The sequence below is a fragment of the Lutjanus erythropterus genome, chromosome 9, assembly GCF_056507025.1.
Source record: "Lutjanus erythropterus isolate fLutEry1 chromosome 9, fLutEry1.hap2, whole genome shotgun sequence".
In the NCBI taxonomy this organism is placed as follows: domain Eukaryota; kingdom Metazoa; phylum Chordata; class Actinopteri; order Lutjaniformes; family Lutjanidae; genus Lutjanus; species Lutjanus erythropterus.
Window position 1 is genome coordinate 7,823,257 of NC_139325.1, and position 22,212 is coordinate 7,845,468.

Below are 22,212 nucleotides of genomic sequence, written 5' to 3' on the forward strand. Positions count from 1 at the left end.
GTTACTTTACTGAGTATGTATACGTTAGCAATTTATAGTTGTTCATTTAATAGACCTGTCTTATCTTCTCTTTTGTATATTACCATTTTTCTTAAATAAAACAAAAGTAATAAAAAATGCAGAACACGCAATATTTCTTATCTGATTACTCGATTAATCGGCAGAATAATCGATAGATTATGCTTTAATTTTACTGGTTTGGCCCACTTGAGATCAAACTGGGCTGTATGTGGCGCCAGAACTGAAATGAGTTTGACACCCCTGCTTTAGGCCAAGCCTGAAAAAATGGAGGCGGACAGCGCGCGCCCCCTATCGGCGACGCAGCCAGCGCAAGAAGACGTGAAGGAATTTCCGCTGACGTCACTGCGTATGCCCATAACAGGGCTGCAGCTGTCTGAGAGCAACAATAACAAGCTCTACCCAACTACTTCACCGCGGCATTAACGGACCTGACAGCGACAAACAGCACCGAAGAACAGACAATGCGGCTGTAGGAGTAACTCCGGCCTCCGTTCGTTCGTCCTCCGAGCTGAAAACCGGCTTATCGTCGCGGCCGCCGCCGCCAAACACACACGGAGCCTCGGCCGCAGAGGAGCAGGGCAGTTCGGGGCTGCATCTGGGTCAGTGGGCCTGTCGGCGGCTGTAGCGGTGCTGTCGTTCTCCCCGCAGTGTCCCGCTGTGTCTGCCACTACTTTGTGTCTCCACTGTGTCCCTTGCATTAACCGTGCGAACATGCAGGCCAACGGGGCAGGACAGGACCGAGACTCAGAACTGTCCTGCCGAAACGGAGCGCAGAACGGTGAGTCGTCCTCCGCCGGGGTGTCTCACTCCAACGGACTGCTGTCAGTGTCCAACAATGGAAACACTGTGAGCAACAACAACAACAACGGAGTGACAGCCCAGCCTGCGTCCAACAACAGCAACAGCACCGAGGCCAACTCCGGCGTCAAGAAGAAGAAGCGTCTGTCTCAGTCTGAGGAGGACGTCATCAGGCTCATAGGACAGCATCTACACGATCTTGGTCTCAAGTAAGTGATCGAACCAGTCCAGCCACAGGACGGTGTCCTCAGAGAGAGCCTGGACAGCCAGCTGTCACATGAATTATCTCACTCAAATCCATGATGCAGTCATGATGACCTGTGGACATGTTGTCTTCTCTCTCCAGTGCAGGGACGATAACAAACTGAAACTCACAAAATGAGGCAGTTTGTTGCTGTCCTCTAAATCAGCAACACGCTCACATTATTATAAATAACAATACATGTTAGATTCTGTGGCCTCCATTCAATCCAGCTGGAAAAGAAGTTTTCATCTGTGAGGGACAGTGAAGGGAATGAGACAGGTTTGAATGTTTTGATGGAATTTAAAGAGGTTATCTGGAGGTCAGTAAACAATGAGTGTGTCATTACAATCAAATGTAGGTTGGTGGCCAATATGAAGAATTACTCCTAAACCTTAAAGGGATTGTTCACCCCAAATGAAAATTCAGTCTTTATCTCCTCACCCTCATGTCGATTGAAGGTCAGGTTTAGTTCTTTTAGTCCACAACACACAGTAAAACAGTGTCACAGAATGTGCTAAACAATGGAAATGTATGGTGACCAGTTTTCAAACGTAAGAAAACAACAAGATAAAAACATCAAATGTCATTTTCACTGTGTTTTTAGCCTAAATCTTCATTAAGATCCTTAGCTTGGAGTCACATTGACATGCCCATTCACATCGTTCAAACTTGGTGTGTGTGGTGTAATGCTGTGCAAACGGCAACCATTTTTTTTTTTTGTTTTGTTTTTTTTTGTTTTTTTGTTTTTTTCTTAGATTACACCAGACGAGTAGTAGGGAGACTTTTTATGTTTTTATTCTGCTGTTTTTTTTTTTACATTTGAAAACTGGTCACCATTCACTTCCATTGTTTGGGAGATTCTGCAATGCTGTTTTCCTGTCAAAATCCAGTAGTGTTTTGTGGACTAAAAAACTAAACCTGACCCTCAATTGGCATGAGGGCAAGTAGATAATGACTGAACGTAGCAAGGTTTGTAGTAGACAACTGGACTTGATAGAGTTACATAGGTTTAATACCTGGACTCTCAAACTAGTCAGTCAGAACTGAAGAAACTTCTTGGATGAGAGGTGAAATGTCTTCAAGTACTCTTATCAAGTCCAGTTGCCTACAACAAACCTTGCTACGAATGCCATGACCTGGATGACTGAGAATATTCACAGAGATAATGACTGAATTTTCATTTTTGGGTGAATAAGAAACCATCCTCAAGTTTTGGCAAAAGTAATTTGCCTTAAAATTGCCTGATTTATTATTTTTTTAATGGAGTTTGGCATGTGTTCTTTCCACTTTTCACTTGTCTTTGATAGGTTTTGTAATTGGACTCTGTGGGAAAGGATCAATATGTTTACATGTTAGAGGTATGGGTCAAATGAAGGGAAAACCTAATTAAACTGAAGTCACCCACCTTTCATGGCCCAAATGCATTCATTCATTATATACTGTGGGTACATACAGTACTGTGTAGTATACCCTAACGCTATCTACTATCTTTATTTAATTTCATGCTTTACACCCTGAGGTTTTACTTATGTGCTTTACCATAGCACATCCTGTCCTTTAATGGTGTCAAGCAACGTAAAATATCAATACGTCTATACATTAACATACACAAGACAGAAGATACAAAACATTCATTTATTCATTCATCTTACATGCAACTTACATGCTTCTCATTCCAGCTCACCCCCCCCCCCCACCCCCCCCACACTACATTCAAAACACACACTAGAGTCCATCCTTCCCTTCTCAGCCCTGCCACAAGTTATGTTTGTTTTAAAGCTTATAAGGCAACATATATGTATTTCCAAACCTCATTAAATTGCTTTGTTTTGTTGTTATCTTCAGACATTTCACTACTTTTCATGTGGTTGTGTAAATGTAGTTAATTAAAACAAGAAAATATTTAGAGCGGCTATATTGCTATATGATGCTCTGTTCTTCTGCTGCAAAATGTGTTGTTCTTCCCACATAGAGTGATATCACAGTGATGTCTTTGGTGTTAAGGAAAAAGTACAGGCTACTTCAGTTTGGATTTCTTGTCTCCTCCTCTGGGTAGCCAGGGGCCATGTTAGATGTGTATTTCTGTTACCTAACACTATGTACAGCAAAGTAACAGCTAAAGGCAGTGGTGGTGATACAAAACAACACTGGCATGGGCATCATGAGTTCAAGTGCAATGCATCCTGGTACATGTAGTCACTGCTGGCATGGCTCCATGGGCGGGAGAACTCCGCTTTCTCAGTCAGTCTTGAGGCAGCACTGAAAAATTAATTGCTTCAGTTGACCACATTTACCAATAGCACTGGTCTTTAGTCTTTAAAATGTCTCATTGTGTGTAATCACCAGTTTTCAGAGAAGAGCCCGACTGATATTTTTTGGGGGACTTAAAAAAATCTGATATTGATATATCTGTCAATATTATTTATACAGAATATAATGTACTAAATATAGAATATTTAAACACATTTTTTGGGATGATTCATAAAATATTGTTATCAAACACTTGTGACAAAGATATTTAATAGAGGCCAGTATTTTTTCACCAGGATTTTCACCTAAATACTTAACAAAGATTCAGCAACGCCCATGAGACTCCTGTGATTTTTTGGTGAACTTTCCCTTAAATAAATTACTTAAACGGTTATATGAAAATGATGATTGATGAAATGATGATTCATTTTCTGTCAATTAAATAGTTAAAAAAGCATTATGAACTTTTGCTCAACCCACCTGTTTTCCTCATCTCCGTTTTCACTGCTCACAGATTGTGTAGATATTAAGATAGTGAGCTAAAAATCCAACATGTGGCTCGGTCCACTCGCTGCACAGCATCACATGGTCAATATTTGTATAATATGTTATTCATCAGCTGTTGACATGACAAGACTGCACATGTCAGAGTTCCAATTATTGTGTGCTGAGGCATTCCCAGGTCACTGATCTTGATGTGAATTGATTAGTATTCTGCTGTGTACATTGTTTACAGTCAGACGGTGGACCTCCTGATGCAGGAGTCTGGCTGCAGACTGGAGCACCCCTCTGCCACCAAGTTCCGCAACCATGTCATGGAAGGAGAGTGGGACAAGGTGATACCAAGTTAAATCCATATTCTTAGGAGTCTTTTGGGTACCACTTTACAATAAGACTGACATTATAAATGATTCAAAGTTGTTTATAATTAGGTCAATAAATAGGTTGTAAACATTTTATAAATCGATAATGACCTGTTACAACGCATTAGATAAAAAGGGCACGTGTGATATGACATGTTGCTTGCCAAATCCACATTTATCGAGTCCACATTTATCTATAGTGTTAAGCTTCAGATCTCATGACTTACTGAGCTGCCTTTGTCTCATCCAATCAGCAGCATGTCTACCTGTCAGCATCATCACAGACTTATTAACAAGTTACTGCAGCCATTCCCAAACTTAAGAATGCCACAGCCCAATTTGAAATCTGAAAATCTTCTGCAGCCCACCAAAACCTTTAAGTACAACTGTGATCAACACACAAGACTAAGACCCTTTATTTCCCTCTACTTTTGTTATTTCATAAACAGAACAATTCATTGAGAATATAGGCATGTGGCCATGCAGTGCAAATTGATGATCCATCCACATAAACATAACATTTTGTAAACTGGTTTGTTTCCAGATTGACTGAGATTTGTTTCAGTGTTAATGTGAGGGGTCATTAACACCTGTTAATGTGAGCCAGATGAATGAAAAATGGCATGTAAATTGAATCCCATGATTTTGTTGTAATACTTCTGATTACCTTCATAAAATGCAAATTCAGAATTATGAATATTTTTTAGTCATTGGTCTTAATTGCAAAATGGAAAATCTTAAACTTTATTGTTAATGACATCTCATGACCCACCTTCAGCACCTTAACAGCCACCCAAGGGCCATGTCCCACACTTTGGGAATCTCAGAGTTACTGCATTTAAGCACCAGCAGCAAATCGTAATAGTCAGAAAGTTTAATTTGGCATCAAATGACCAGATTGATATACTAAAGCTTTGACAGTATTGTTTACCACAACATTTTTAACATGCACTGTTTTACATTTTACAATAAGGCTCCTTTTGGTCAGTTATAAACTCATTAGGAAAATTAATCAATAGTAGCAGTAACTGGATTTTACCATATAGTGAGCTAACATTGATGAGATCAGTATATCACTTGTTAATAATAGTTTATTAATGATTTCTAAGTTGTTACAACTTAATTATAAACCATTTTTAATCCATTTAAAAGGGTAGTCTTACTGTAAAATGGCAACGTATTTCCCAACAGTAATCTGTGCACTGTGTTTAGACCAAGCAGAGGAAATCATACGGATTTCATTTGCTAAAAATGATTGTTTGTGTGAATAAATCTCTGTCATTTAGTGTTTGTCTTATAATGTGTTTATCACACCTCACTTTGTGTTATTTATTCTGTTTTGCTCTCTTTCTTCAGGCTGAGAGTGATCTGAATGAGCTGAAGGCACTGATGCATTCTCCAAGTGCTATAGTGGTAAGTGGCAATCCTTAGACCACTGACAGACAGTGTTGTGCATGAACACAGCAGCCATGAGCTCAAAGCTCTGATCGTGGGGACAAAAAAAGAAGCCACCAGTAATTAGCACTTAAATTCAAACATTTTTGTCAGAACCACAGAATGAAAAAGAGAAACCATCAAACAGAACAACCACTGAAGCAACCACATCAGTTGACTTAAATCCTCACTTCAAGACATGATTCAATGATTTGCACCGTCTTAACACACTTCTTTTGCACAGTTTAGCAGTGGGGGGACACATACGATCATGATCTCAGTGAGAAGAGTTTTCTGTCAGTTGTGTAGCGTAGACAGACTGAACACAAGATGAAATGAGCAGGACAGATGTTAAACACAAAGGATGAGCCTCAGCCAGAACAGAGAGGCAGCTTCTCTCAGTGTGTCTGACGGAGGCAAAATGAGCTGCGATGCCCCCAGTAAGCCTCCATCCCATTTTCTATGTTGCTCTGCCTGTTGTGTGGTGATTTGATTACCAGGCATTTCCACTAAAATTGGCTGCATGTAAGTATAAAGATTATTGATCTAACTTTTACACATGGACCCTTTTCATGAAAGGGCTGTCAGACTTGAAGGCCCTCAGGACAGCTGTATCCACTGAGTGGTTGATAATCTAGTAGGGGTGTAAGAATACATCTATCTGGATCAATATATCGATGTGATGTTCAGCGTTCCAATATGATCAGCGCAAAGTGAAAATATCTATGTATATAGTCATCCTATGGCACACGTTTATTTTGAAATTCCCATGGCATGTCTGTGTCATGGACGTCTGGAAGACATCTGTCATAACATTTTCTAATCAGGTTTTTGTGAGTTGAAATAACTGTAACTGATAGAGTTAAATGGACAGATGCTATAATGATATTGATCTCAGGCCCCTGAATTGAATCGAATCAAAATATGATGTCTGGCAGTCCAGATGTTGTACAGATGTAAAGTTTTGTCAAGAAGAATTAGCTGTACTGTCATGGAGTCCCTAATCTAAAATTAGATGAAGAGATCAGACATTATAAAATAAATAATTATATGAATTAAGTGCAAAAATGTAACAGTTGTAGATTAATTAAGACATTTTAAAGCTCAGTTTATTAATCTGAAATGTTTTTATGATACCTCTTTTCACAGTCTACTGCAGATTGTGTTTATTTTAGGGATGATAACAATTAATCGATCATAAATTAATTGGTCCTTAAGAATTTGGTCAATTTAGTAAAATTTTATTGATCTACTACCAGAAAAAGATCTACAATAGAAGAGATTATTTTTTATAAGCACGCTCCAAATGTTATCTGATATTCAAGTATATGCATTTAATATGTAGGCCATTCCTTTACATCTTTATATGTTTCATAGACTATGTAATGCTGTCAGACAATATGCAGTATGTTGCTGTGGAGATAAAGTTTTGATTGAGGAAGTAAGGACTGATAAATTTGACAGAATTTAATTCTTTTTTGTTAATGACTGTGTCACCAATGATTGAGTAAGGAAAGTGCTCACAATTTGCAACCCTAGTTTATTTAATTATTTTCTTTTTATTTCAAAATGTCCTTTTTCCAAAGTCTGCCAGTTAGAGCCAGCTGTGTGATTGGCCGATCACTTCAGACATTGATGGACAGAGCAAGATGAAAATGTCGACAGTGTTACCAAATTTTCACCTTTGCAGTAAAATCAGTTGTAAGTGTTTTCCAGGCTTGTGGTGCTCAGAAAGAAGAGGTTTCACAGTTTGATTCGTGATGACTAATGTCCTCTGTTATTTTTGGCCTTGGCCTCTCTGTGTCTTCCCATACAGCGGATGAAGTTCCTGCTGCTGCAGCAAAAGTATCTGGAGTATCTGGAGGATGGGAAAGTGTTGGAGGCCCTGCAGGTCCTCAGAGCCGAGCTCACTCCTCTCAAGTACAACACAGAGCGGATCCACATCCTGAGCGGGTCAGTTCACCAGCACACAGGGAGGCTCACTCTGGCTAGACTCACTCTGGGTTTTTATTTTGCATTTAGAATTTGAAGTGTTGCTTGTTGTTTTTATGCTCAAGTTTTGCTTTTCTCATGTTGCAGTCGAATGTGTTGATCCGTCTGAGGTTTGGTAGAAATGGTTTTGGCAGTCTGAGAAGAACAGCAGTGATTATAGTGTGTGCTTTGATTGACAGGGCTTTTTAAAACAGCACTGAAGCTGTCAGTAACCTTTGTGAAAGAATTTCATGATAAAAAAAAAGTCCCTCAGAATTCCATGTTTGGCAGGATGGAAAACCCTCTGAAACAACAAGACCATCACAGATGTTTAAAATGCACTCCACATTGACTGTTACGGATGTCCATCACGTTTCCATCTCATGGAGCCTGTGTTACAGGGTTACTTAGGTATTTTTCAATCCTGGAGTAGGGATGAAACAATAATAAGTTACATGATAAACCATGATGACATTCCTGATGATTATTATTACAGTTTTAAATTATAATTATTATTAAAACATGTTTAATTCCCACAGTTTGAAGAATAGACGTAGCAGCAAAGCTGGATTTCTTTCTGCATCACTGAAAATGCTGACATGATACTTTTTCTAATTGTTGAGAAGTTTTCAATATAAATCCTGTAGGTGCTACACTGTGGACCAAACTGATCAAAATCCATAAAAACCAGTAAAGCTTCATGTGTAATATTTAGTTGGTACCTTTGGTATATTTTCTTCACTCTGATACCACTGAAAACAATCAAAAACTATTTTTCAGAGCTGGCCTAGTACATACTTTGCTTTATACTTCTCATGGTCAATGATAAGTAGAAAAGCAAAATGATAGCAGTGTTGGTCTTACGTTGAAGATCCAGCTTGATTTTCCTGCCTGTTTAAGGCGTTGTCGTTGTAAAGGAGGAGGCTTTATTACATGAGCTGCATGACAGGACACGCCCAGATCAACACGCTGACAAAGGACTACATCTGTGTAAGCTGAGAGCAGGTGAGTGTGTGTGACAGTAGCTGTGAACATGTCCTCATGTGTGTTTGAAGGTACCTGATGTGCAGTCATGCAGAGGACCTGCGAACCAAAGCGGAGTGGGAAGGCAAAGGCACGGCGTCCCGAACAAAGCTGCTGGACAAGCTCCAGAGTAAGTGCGATCTGATTCACAGCTCACACTGATCCTGTACACTAACACTGTACAGTGTTAACACTTGGCACAGTCACTGTCATATTCTGTGTGTCTGTATGTTGACTTTACAGCAGCAGCATTAACAGTAATGGGTTGTTCTCGTCTATAGGTGTTTGAAAATATTCCTGCTCTTGCCCATTCTGACATCCTGCAGCTGCTTCCTACATGACATTAGCATCTGCTTCCTGTCTTCATTTTATATAGATATGATTCAGGTAGCACTTTATACTACAGCTCAATAATAACATAGTAACTGTGGGGTAAGAGTTTGATAATAAATAGGTAAAAATAAGTAATACCTTGTAATTACCAGAGTAAAAAACAGCTAGTAGCTTGAAAGTAACAATGCATATACCCGAGTAATATTTGACTGAAATGTATGTAACAGGGTAATAAGGAGCCAAAATCACAGGAGAAAATATGTGGAAATACATTTAAAGATAGCAGTGAGGCAAAACTATTAATATTCTGGTATACAGATGATAATGATCAATCGATGATCAATTAATTGGTTGTTAAAAATTTGATTGATCATGTAAACTTTAATTAATCCTCTATTAAATAAAAATCTGTGATATATCATCATCTTTAAGATACTAACTTGTTGTGAAATTCCTGTGGTATGTCTGTGTCACAAATGTCTAGTTTGACAGTTCAGCCATCGGTTGACCTAAATGTAACTCATTCATTAATTCATTCATTTTCTGTAACTGCTTAGTCCGTAAGGGTCGTGGGCTGCTGGAGCCTATCCCAGTTGACATTGGGCGAGAGGCGGGGTTCACCCTGGACAAGTCGCCAGTTCATCGCAGGGCTCCTAAATGTAACTGAATGTGTTAAATGAACATATGATATCGTCTCATATCAATCATAGACCCCTGAGTCAAATAGAATCCAAAGCTTATTGTGGCAGACTTTGTGATTTCTGCAAATATTGTATTACTGTAATAGAATCTTTTAATGTGTGTGCAGCGTACCTGCCTCCGTCAGTGATGCTGCCTCCTCGCCGCCTGCAGACTCTGCTGAAGCAGGCAGTGGAGCTGCAGAGAGAGCGCTGCCTGTACCACAACACCAAACTGGACAGTGGACTGGACTCCGTGTCCCTGCTGCTGGACCACGCCTGCAGCCGGTAGGAACCCCCACATACTGTACCACAGCAGGGCCATTTTTGTTTTGGTTTGAAGTCGGGTTGGGTGATATGACATATTTACTGTGTGATGATAGAAATGTGTCCAATGGTAGAGATTTGGCAATATTATTTCTCATGTGATCTTGGGATCTCATGAATCCAGCTGCTTCACAAAGTGGGCAGCAGGACTGCTCACCATGTCTTACCATGAAAGTAACAGTTGGTGGCGATAATGAACCTTTAGCTGATTTGCAAACTGCCTCAGAAGAAGAGAGTGACAAGAAAACATGGAGGAGAGTGAAATATCAGAATCAGAAATACTTTATTTATCTCTGGGGGGAAATTGCTCATGTTAAAGGTGCTCCCATTTAAGAATAGAAAAAGAAATTAAGAAAATAGAAAATCATTATATTTTTACATTCTACTAAAATATACAAGAAAATAGAAAGAAACAATAATATATAAAAAGATTTGTGCCTTGTTTTCTAATCTGTAGTAGCTAATATGTGCATATACATATAGAACACTATATCTTGGAAAAATGGAAGAAATAGAAATTAATGCCAAGAATTATGTACCCTAAATGACAATATATAACAGTGTATATAAATAATACTGCTCTCTTTTTGGTACATTTTGCACTTGAGTTATTGCATGTTATTGTCATGTAAGTCAGTTGTGTACAAATAGCGTATAAGTTACGGGTTGTAAAGTTCAGTCAGATCAGGGTTGTCTCATTTTTAATGGGTGTGATATTAAGTCTGCAATAAATATGAGATTGCTTAAACTACATCATAACCAGTCACATAAGATGTTTGTCAAACCAGAAATCTGATCAGAAATATGTTTGTGTTTTCTTTGCATTCTGAAGCCTGATGTGTGTGTTCTTCTTCTTTAGGAAACAGTTCCCATGCTACACTCAGCAGATTCTCACTGAACACTGCAATGAAGTCTGGTTCTGCAAGTTCTCCAATGACGGCACAAAACTAGCAACTGGGTCTAAAGATACCACAGTCATTGTGTGGCACGTCGATACGGTAATTATTTACTTCTCGTGAATTTCACTGGAGCAGGAAATGTGAGTGGGTGTGCTGCATGAGAGAGATAGATAATTGACTGGTATGTGTGCTGGTGGACAGGAAACCCAGCAGCTGAAGCTGATGAAGACTCTGGAGGGTCATGCTTACGGCGTTTCATACCTGGCATGGAGCCCTGATGATACTTATCTGATAGCCTGTGGTCCTGATGACTGCTCTGAGCTGTGGCTCTGGAATGTACAGGTACAACCTCTCACACACACATCAGCTTCCTACCTGACTCAGCTCATTCAGGAAAATCATTCATGGCCAATCTGGCCAATCACAGCTGTGTCGTTGCAGCTATATGATTTTATTTCTATATTTCTCTGTTCTTTTTTTTCTCTTAACTATCTAGTAATAATAGGAAGAAGTGTAGTGATGTTTTTTGTTGATCAGTGTACAAATTTAATTGCCTGTGCATCAGAGGTCTCATTTATAAACTTATATTTGATGGACAGGGTCCTGAAAGAAAAAAAGAAAAGGCCAGGATGTAGAAAATAAATATGAGAGGAATCATTATACCCAGGGCATTTTCACACCTGTAGTCCAGTTCATTTGGTCCAGAACAAAATAAAGAAAGAAACTTTGCTGCATTTTAGTCGTGGTGCAGTTAGTGTGACTTTTTACAAAAAAAAAAACAAGAGGAGGAAACATGCAGTTTTACAGACTGACAGATAACTCTGATTGGCCAGTTTTGGTGAATGTCACCGTGCATCATCAGTGCATCATCAGAACCCACATGGAAAATCACATTCCTGACTGACAGGGTTATGCAGCACTTAAATGCTTGTATATTTACACTCATAAAGAAATAACCAATTATAAGAAACTCGTGGCATGTTATGAATAATGACTGACAGATAGAAATAGGACAAAAAGGAGGCGTCTTGTACCCTGTAGGACACTGCGCACCTGTGAACACCTCGCTGACCTGCTGTGGCTCGTATGTGCGTGATGTCCACACAGAAACAGTGTGTTGCAGTGCTACACAAGTGTTGGGAGGAGAAGACAAGAATAAGAGGACAGTACCAGGGTTTTTTTTATTTTCCCTCATTCAAAGAGAGAGAGAGAGGGAGGGAGGAAGTGCATTTGTTCACCCAACTTTTCCATGTGTTACATACAGTTGTAATACTGTGGGATCACTGTCACACTTTTTAATCTGACAAAGCACACAGAGTAGGATGCAAACATACCAGTTTGAAGCTTTTGGCCTGCTAATCAGACAAAATACCTGTGCTGAAGTACTTGCCTGTTACTAAATGAATTTTATAAATACAGGCTATACATGTATTATCAATTAAAGATTGCCTCCTGAACAGATTTGTACACACACACTTTTAGTGATGTTTAGCATGGATCCTACTCACTGTTTTATAAATGAGACCCCAGATCTGTTCAGCCTCCAGTGTGAGGCACAGTTCCACTCTGTGTGTTCTGTCATTGTGTGTTATTCATCCCTGCAGCACCATTCTGAAAGAAAAGAGTTGAGTATTGAGTGCAGTCTGTCTGGACCTCTTAATTCTCTGAATGAAAAATAAAGATACAGATACTTAAGTATTGACTTACATGCTTTTTAATGAAGAAAATCATTTTAAAAAATCACAACTGTTTGATGTGCCATTAACCATGCAGTGCTAGCTCAAATTAGAAAGAGCCCACCATCTTCTTCATGACAAGCAGCTGTCACATCCTGTCCATCTGTCACAGTCTGAGCACAAACTGTATTCCAGGCTGATTCTTTATGGTCAAAGGAATGACTCCAATTTTTGGACAAATAGCACTGCTTACTATGGAGGGGAATAGATAAGATTTTATGGATGACAATGCCATTATCAATTTAGCTAATCTGTCCAATTCTTTATTAATTCCGTTATTGATTCCTGATAAGTTTTCTACAAATTTTGTGGCAGCATGATGGCAGTCAGTCACTCTTTCTTAACTCATGTGCCCTCCATGTACACCAAGTGTGACAGGTAGACTTGCACCAATTAATCGGCAATACTGGGAATCAGGCAGGTTTTCTCACCCAGACTTGTTTAACTTCTGTGTCTGTTGTTCTCACGGCAAAGTTTTATTGCAGCAAACTGTTGCAGCGCGTCTGTCTCTGGTTTGTTTATTTCTGCTTCCACAGGAGATCACGTGAAATCGTGTCCCGCAAAATCCCACGAGATTCCATGATCTTGCGAGATTACATTCACTCGATTCATAATCTTAATATAAAACTATAATAAGGCCTGGCTGTAACCTGGAGGACTTTGGAGAATTTTTAAATAGTATTTAATGAATATTTAATTGTCAGTATCTTATTATGAACATCCAATTGAATTTTTACAAGAAAAGTTGCAAAAATGTTTGTGAATGCTGTCAATTACAGTTCTTAGAAAGACCGAAAATCGGAATCGGCCAAAATCGGAATCGGTAGGTCAGACCCTTCAAAAAATCGGAAATCGGAATTGGCTAAGAAAATTGAAATCGGCGCATCTCTACTGACAGGGCTTTGCCGGCAGAAAGCTGATGGGCTTGAGTTGAGCTGTCTGTTGCCTCAGAGTTTTAACAACAGTCTGTCTGTCATCACTGAAACCGGGTTAAAAAGAGAGAATATTTGTACAGTATTCATTTTCATTCAGGTTTTCTTAGTCAAAGAAAAAGTCTGCCTTTGTGGCACCAGCATAATTCTAGCAGGATATTTACTCTCAGTGATGATGCAGGTGTTTCCACCCTCACTTGACATGATCATTTTACAGACATCACAACAAACAATGTTTTCTTCCTGTCTGCCATGTCTCCTTGTTGAAGTTTTCAGCAGTGTAGAAGTAGATTCAGATTCAGTGTAGATTTAACTGTCAGCAACATGCTGGCATTGATAAAAGAAATCGATAAGCTCAGAGACATACGAATCTGATGGATTGCATAATTTGTAACCATTTCTCAACTGGAACCGGTTCTTGATTCCTATCCCTGGTACTTACTTTCTATTAGTTTCTGTTGTGTGGACCCTCTGAATGAAAAGAGTCTGTTAATTATCATTCCAAACCTGAAGGGAGGACAGTATTAGCCAGTAAAAGATGACAAAGAACTTGAAACTTGTAAATGTGTGGTAGAGTGTGTGGTGTCTGATCTTCTCAGTCCTGTTTCTCTCTCCTTGGCTCTGTTGTGCAGACGGGGGAGTTGCGTACAAAGATGAGTCAGTCTCATGAGGATAGCCTGACCAGCGTGGCTTGGAATCCTGATGGCAAACGCTTCGTCACCGGCGGCCAGAGAGGCCAGTTCTACCAGTGTGTGAGTATGATTCACAGCACACACTCCGTACTGTCAGTGCTCACAGGTTCTGACCATCACACACATTCACACCACACTCACTTCAGTCACATCAAACACAAGAGGTACTGCACACCTGTGTTTTTGAGCTGTAAACTACATGACATGACTAGACTGTGATTAAACACATAAATGCTAGTGTCAATATTAATATGTTTGTTTTTATTGTTTGTTTTTCTTTTTTTTAAAATAAAAGATATACATATATATAAACAGACAAATCCACCCAACACACAAAAAAATAAAGACATTTTGGGAAAAAATTATAAAAAGTATAAAATATACAAACAGAAAAGTCCCACCAGAAAAGAATGCATGCTGCAGAATATGAACAAAAATAATAATAACATTAAATAAATTGAAAAAAAAAAAAGTTACTGCCTTCCTGGGGTAGGCAAGTCAAAAAAGTGCAGTTGTTCCCAAAGTTGCCAGAACCTGTCCATTTTTTTTTGAGATCATAAATCAATTTCTCTGAAAGAAGAACAGCTGATATCTGTGATATCCACATGTCAACAATAAGGACCTGTGGAGCAGACCATCGCAGCAAGATTTACTTTTTAGCTAAAAATAAAAGAATTGTTAACAGAAATTTGGCATCTTTATCAAAGAAATGGTCCGAGGTGTGGGGCAACAAGTGGAGCAAAGGAGTCACTGAGAACCATTTGCTGGTAACCTGAATTACAGATTGAAACTCTTTACAAAGTACATGACCAGAACACATGGAAAAACATACCTTTACATATTTTACATTTAAAAATAGAGGTTTGAACTGTTGGGAAACGTTTTAGGTGTAGATAGGTGTATAATAAATCCTGTGAAAAAAATTAAAAGTTTTGTTCATGTATAGAAGAGGTGCATTTTGGAATCCTATTGCAGATTTTGGTCAGTTCAGCAGAGCTCACACTCCCACAACAGCTTCAGGGAATCATACATGGACGAGTCAGAGTGACACAGCAGAGCATTAAAATCTGAACCTGACATAAAGTCAACCATTTAGGTCTAATATACATCATGACATTTCTATCAAATAAGAATGTTAATGCCCTGATAGGAAGGTAGTTCTCAGTGGTGAAAATTGATTTACAGTGCTCCCCATTACATGTGTAATTTAGGCAAAAATGACAAAAGCAATGTAAGGAAAATGAACTCCTCATAACTCAAAACAAAGGGCACGTGTTAATGGCAGCACAGCCTCATCTCTCCTCTTGAGGAGCCAAACCACAACTGGTTGTAAAGTGTGTTCAGTTCACAGCTGTTCAACCAGTACCAGTAACTTAAGGAGAACTAGACACACAGCAGAATCAAATAACATTCTTGGGCTCATAAACAAGCTCACTTACAGGACTGAATGGCTCTGTAAAATGTACTTCATCATATCACATTAATTAGCATACTTCAAACAACAACAGAAACATTCCTGGAAAAAGAAAACCCTCCACTGTGTTTGGCTCAGTTTTTATCTATTTGTCAGGTCTTTCCTGGAATGATTATTGTCATAAATGATTAATCCATTGATCATTTTCTCCACTAATAGAGCAATTGTTTGAACCATAAAATATCAGAAAATGTTGATCAGTGTTTCCCAAAGTCCAAGATGACATCCTCAAATGTCTTGGTTCTTCCACAACTCAAAGATGTTGAGTTTACTGACAGAGAGGAGTAAAGAAGCCATTTAAGAAGCTGAAATCAGAGAATTTGAATTTGTCTTAAAAAAAAGGACTGTTGGCAATTGATTAAGTAAGCGATCAATCATAGCAGCTCTAAATTACACATTGTTTAAACCTGCCACATAATGAAGGTAACTGAAACTAACGTATGGCTGTTTGTTGACTTTACTTTACTCCTGTGCTTTGATGTAAACATAAACTAACCTGGGATATTAAGTGAAGCAGTATTACAAAAGAAATCATAAATTAAATCAAAATAAATGAATGTAGAAAATATGGTGTAATATGTATGACTGTGGTGAGTGAAGGAGAGTTCTCACCCACTTTCTCGGCACATCCCAGAAGGAGCTCTCCGCTACGCTCCACCTCAAATACACGCTAAGTCTATTTTTAATGGATGCCACATCAATTAGCACAGAGCAGATCGAGTGGGCAGGAAGTCAGACACAGGAAAGGCAGGGGAAATCCGGTTAATTTTCAAAATAAGAGAGCCCATGCAGACTCACGGTCATAAAGACGGAAAAGAAACTCTTAAGCCACATAGCCTGCTTATTCATGATAGAAGCACAAAGAGCAAGGAAAGAGGACCTAATCAACAAAATCTGAGCAAGTAAACATAATCAGGTGGGCAAAACACTCCGCTGCTGAAACACTGTGGTGGGACTTGCAGCCATGTGGAGGACAGATCAGAACCGTGGCGCAGGTGTGCCGTGCTTGGTAGAATCAACTGGTTAGGTTCTCAAAGAGTCACTGTGAAGCTCAGTGTGGTGACTTTGGCCATCTCCATCTTGTCAGCACCTGACTCGGCTGACCACGGGCTAACTTAAACAGTGCATTGTTTCCTCCTGACTCCCAGGACTTGGATGGAAACCTGCTCGACTCATGGGAAGGAGTTCGGGTGCAGTGCCTGTGGTGTCTGAGTGACGGCCGGACCGTCCTCGCATCAGACACCCACCAACGCATCCGTGGTTACAACTTTGAGGACCTGACGGACAGAAACATGTAAGTTAACACCCTGACTGAGCTGAGGAACCTCTACACCCTCTTTTCCAATTTTTATGTTCACTTGTAAGGAACATGCATATAATGGCAGTTATTGGATTCTTATTATTCCTGCAGTAGTTTTATTTCTGTACCAAAATAACGGGAAAACATTAGAGGTGGAAGAAAAATGTAATTCACATGAGAATCATGAGTGTTATATTCTTAAGTGATTCACAGATTTCAAAATGTTGTGATGTGATTTTTTTTGCTGTTGTTGTTGTTAATAACATTATATTGACAGGGGAGTGGAGCACTGTACTCCAGCCCCAAAAAACAAGCTGACAACCAATCAATACACTACAACACTTGAATGACTATAACTTGGTGCAGTGTGTTTGATATCAAAAGGCTTGTGATGGTGTAGTGTTGTGGATAATGATGGTTTCAGTGGTGCCGTCCTCTGCTGGGGACAGTATGTTAACAACATTTTTTTTGTTTTCAATAAAGAACTTTGAGGTGATCTTTCCTTCATTATTCTGTCACTTTGTGCAATACAGAAATTCTGTACATAAATGTACATCAGATTTACAATTTCATAAAAAACATTTTTTCAAGTCGCAATTTTTCTTTGTTTTCAATATTGTGATAAATATCATATTGTGGACATTTTATCATGGTATTATCATACCTCGAGTTTTTGGCTTTCTTCCATACTCTTCACCAGATTTTACACAACCAGTCTGTATCAAGCTGCACAAATCAAATTTCTTGAGCGTGTGGATGATGTTGTGTGTTGTATCATTGCAGAGTGCAGGAGGACCACCCTATCATGTCTTTCACTGTGTCCAAAAATGGAAGGTTAGCTCTGCTCAATGTTGCCACTCAGGTGAGCACATTTCACAGGAAAGTATATTTCAGCTGGTACAGTAACACTTTTAAAACGTGTCTCATTAAATGATGTGTGTTCATAGGGAGTGCACCTATGGGACCTGCAGGACCGGGTGCTGGTGAGGAAGTACCAAGGAGTGACCCAGGGCTTCTACACCATCCACTCCTGCTTCGGAGGGCACAATGAGGACTTCATTGCTAGTGGCAGTGAAGGCAAGACAATGTCATGTTTAGTCTAAAGTTGATTCTGCTTATTTGATTACATACATAAACATCCATACAAAGCCACACAGAGAAAGGTGTTATGGGTAACAATGAGCCACAGAGGAAATCTCAACAAAACATCATGCAGATGAAACATTATTCAAATTCTGTTAAAATTTTCAAAAAGCACTGAAATCATTTTACTAACCAACATGTTAGTGATTTGAAATGGCCTCATTTCCTTTGTCTATTTATTTATGGGATTTATACATGGCAGACTACAATGAGTGGAGCAGCCTGTGGTGCGAAGAGCGGAAATTCTCTTTGCTTCACTCTGACATAATTTACTGTCCACAGTAATCAAACATTGATTTAATAATTTGATAATTGAAATTTGTAATGATAATACAAACCATCAGGACTTATACAGTGGTTTATTGTGAAACAGGTTAAGTGACTCATCCCTACATGTGGCCATGTGTGTCAAGCATGTTAAGAATAAATGTAAAGGTTGTAAAAGTAAGCATCATAGTGGTATGTAGCATCAGTATCTCTGAGTGAGTGTTGTGTCCGTTCACCTTCATGCAGCCTGGAGAAGCAGAATTACAGCCTGAGAAGTCTTCACATAATGAGTCAACAGATTTTCATTCGTGAAACAGTTGAAGTTGTCCTTAAGTCTGAGTGTGTTATCACCTGATGAAGTGTCGTATTTCCTGTCAGACCACAAAGTTTACATCTGGCACCGGCGCAGTGAGCTGCCCATCGCAGAGCTGACTGGTCACACCCGCACAGTTAACTGTGTGAGCTGGAACCCCGTCCTGCCCGGACTGCTGGCCAGCGCCTCTGATGACGGGACCGTCCGAATCTGGGGACCCGCCCCCTTTTTGGATGTCCAGGACGCAGAAGGACTCAATGGTAAGAACATGAAAACTAGTGTTAAACACACTAGTTCAGTTGTTGTGGAAAAAGTTGCAGTAAGATGATGATGACAGCGATGGTGATGTCAATGATGATGATTATGTTGTTGAAGATCGTGATGATGATGACAATGTTGACAGTGATGATGTTGGGGAGGATGATGTTGATGATGACGACGATGATGTTGATGTTAATGATGACGATGATATTGACGATGACAATGACAATGATGTTGTTGGTAATGACAACATTGATAGTGATGATGATGACATTGATGATGAAGACGATGATGATGATGTTGATGAGGATGACAATGAAGCTGATGATGATGATGATGTTGTCAAGATGTTAACAGAGCAGTGATCAGCTGTACAGAGTGAGCGGCACACATTGCACCATTAAACATCCTAAAGCACAGCTGTGGAAGAAAATCATTCTCTGTTTAGTCTGTTTCACCTCAAACCTCTGTGTCCACTCTGCATCCTGCACAGCGATGTCTCCGTCCAGAGCCCACAGTGCAGCAGAGAGACTGCTCTCCACTGCTGGAGACAAAACATTAACACTGCGGAGAACTCTGCCTCCCCCTATCCCTCAGTTTTTTTTCTCATACAGACAGAGGATGGTATCATGTTTCAAACTGATGAATTCATTAATTAATAAAGTTAACTTTTTAGACTGAAAACCAAGAATGTGCCCTAAATGTGACATGTACATCATGTTTACTTCTAAACTAGAACCATTCTTGAGTTTTGGTGAGGATGGCTGAGTGTAACCAGCTGCAGACGATACAATCCAAGTGGTAACCCCTGACTTAAAAGCTTCAAATATTGATCCATCAAAGATCATTTTATCATTGAATTGTAGTCCTCTGAATCAGAATCAAATCGTGAGGTACCAAGAGATTCCCACCTCTAATGATGATGATGATTTTGTTGATGGTGTAATGATGATGATATTGTTGATGATGACTGTGATGTTAATGATGATGATACTGCTGATGATGATGTTTTTAATGATGATGATGTTGATGACGACTGACATCCGTGTCTTCTTCCTGTCCTGTCAGAATGTTGCAGCATGGACAGCTGATGACCTGCTGCTGTGGACCTGAGGAGCATTAAGACTCTGTAGACACTTGAATGGATGAAGTGGGGAAAGTTTTGGTGATTGGACAGCTGCTTTCTGGAGGCGGGGCCAGCGCTGCTGAGTATCAGGATGTCACAAACAGAGATGTCAGACTCATCACATTACTGAGAGCAAAGCCGGCCGGGTGAAGCTGGGCTGACCCACCTCCCCCTCCTCCTCCTCCTCCCCCTCCTCCCCCTCCTCCTCCTCCTCCTCCTCCTCCTGCCTGGACCTGATCCCTCAGCACCATCCAGGACCACCACCCACCTCCACTTATTTATTATCTACCACATTATTTATTCATGAGTAGTTCACTGACTCGTGCTAGGCTGTGACGTAGCAGCGTCTGTGGAGGCTGTGTGTTCTTAGTTTCCCTCGGTCCAGTGTGTGAGCTGCTCACATGAAGACGTTTCCCTCCTCCACCTCCTGAACCTGAAGAGATTTTACCTACAGAACATTTGATGGATGTAACACCCACCTGAAGAGTATCTTTTAAATGCAAAATTCTACCTTATATTGACTTTTTTAAACACAGAATACATTTTCCCTCAGCTTTCCTGCTTATAGCCACACAAAGACTAGTGTTTGATGAGCTTGTGGAATAGGTCTGCACAGGACAATATATCCGATGGCTAAGTTGTGTTTTCCACTTGCAGTATGTCCTGTTGTATCTGAGTGGTGGGCTGCCCTCTGACAGTATCCAGCAGCTGATGTGTGCTTCACCCTTTTCTCATGTGGATGATCTGAGTGTAGTCTCCTTCATGCCTCTTTATTTTGCTGTTACAGCTTTGCTCTGCGTTCACTCTTGACCTTTTTTCACTGCAGCCTGTTACATCCCTCTCTGCACATGAACAGTCTGCATATGAAGTTCTTTTGGTTTGATTTAGTTGTTACATGTTCTAAGTTTCATTTTTTCACTGTGTTTGTTTTTTTATTTACTACAAGTAGATCTGCTGAAAGAGAAGCTCCCAGCTTAACTGTGAACTGATAAGGCTGGTTTTATTCTCTGAGTTTCATATTGTCAACAAATCCCATGAAAAGACCAGAGCCAACAATGTGTCTGTTTGACCCCCTCACCCCAATATATTCATCCAACCATACACCATAGTTTTTACTTTTGACTGGTCGCCATTATCGGCCAATCAAGATTCATGTTTTGCCAATCCTGAAAACTGATCAGTGATGCAGAAAGCTTGGGCCGACTCTCAGTTGAGTTGTCACATGCTAACTAAACTAAAGGAGCACTTGACGCCCAACTTGAATTGTGTATCAGTGACTCGCCTCGTGTTGCCTTGTTTTGCTTCCACAAGAATGTTGGATTATTCCAAAATGAAGTTGAAAGCTGATGGCACTCCCACTTTTAAAAAAGTCTCATTTATCTAGTTACATGCTCGAGAGCTGTGATGATTAATTGATTATTAATTTAACTGCCAACTACTTTGATACTTGATTAATTAGTTTGAGTAATTTTTAAAGAAAAAAGTCTAAATTGTCTGATTTCAGCTTCTTCAGTATGATTTTTTTCTGGTTTCTTTACTCCTTCATGATAGTAAACTGAATATTTTTGGGTTGTCAGCTTTTGGAAATTGACAATTTCCAACATTAACTGACATTTTAAAACAAACAACTATTATCAAGAAAATCACTGACTGATTAATCAACCATTAAAATAATCATTAGTTGCAGCCCTTGTATGCTTAACACTTCCAAAAAACTGTGTAGTGTAGTCCCGCCTCCCACCTCCATCACTGGCCAAGAGCTGCGTAGTCAGACGGCATTAATAGTCCAGGATACGCTGCCATCTAGTGGAGATCCAAACACACTACAAAGCAGTCAAACTGTTGTGTAATTCTCTTCCACTGCTGCACAGCTGCTATAACAAAACAATAACTGATCAGTATCGACTGCATATCAGCCAATACAATCGGGGCATCCTTAGTCCTTATTAAATGTTACTCAAACAGGAGGAAAAAGTGCAATTTGTCGTGGACTATTTTCAGCAGTGGATTAATCCACATTTGTTACACTAGTGAGTATTTGGGTCAGCAGGATGGTGTGTGTGGGACTGAGTCCAAACTCAGAGTCAGTGTGTGTGTTCCTGGTAATGAGGGAACATGTCAGCTAGTG

General features: G+C 39.7%; 1 protein-coding gene across 1 annotated transcript; it reads left to right on the forward strand.

Annotated features, from left to right (window-relative positions):
- Positions 1-343: 343 nt before the first annotated feature.
- Positions 344-21,140, forward strand: wdr26a (WD repeat domain 26a). Its single transcript, XM_084726007.1, has 14 exons — positions 344-1,028; positions 4,050-4,149; positions 5,533-5,589; positions 7,427-7,563; positions 8,637-8,734; positions 9,746-9,902; positions 10,801-10,939; positions 11,042-11,182; positions 14,141-14,260; positions 16,823-16,968; positions 17,758-17,836; positions 17,922-18,051; positions 18,763-18,957; positions 20,027-21,140. The coding sequence occupies exons 1-14, from the start codon at positions 733-735 to the stop codon at positions 20,047-20,049; spliced, it is 1,818 nt and encodes a 605-aa protein (XP_084582133.1). The 5' UTR covers positions 344-732; the 3' UTR covers positions 20,050-21,140.
- Positions 21,141-22,212: the final 1,072 nt, after the last annotated feature.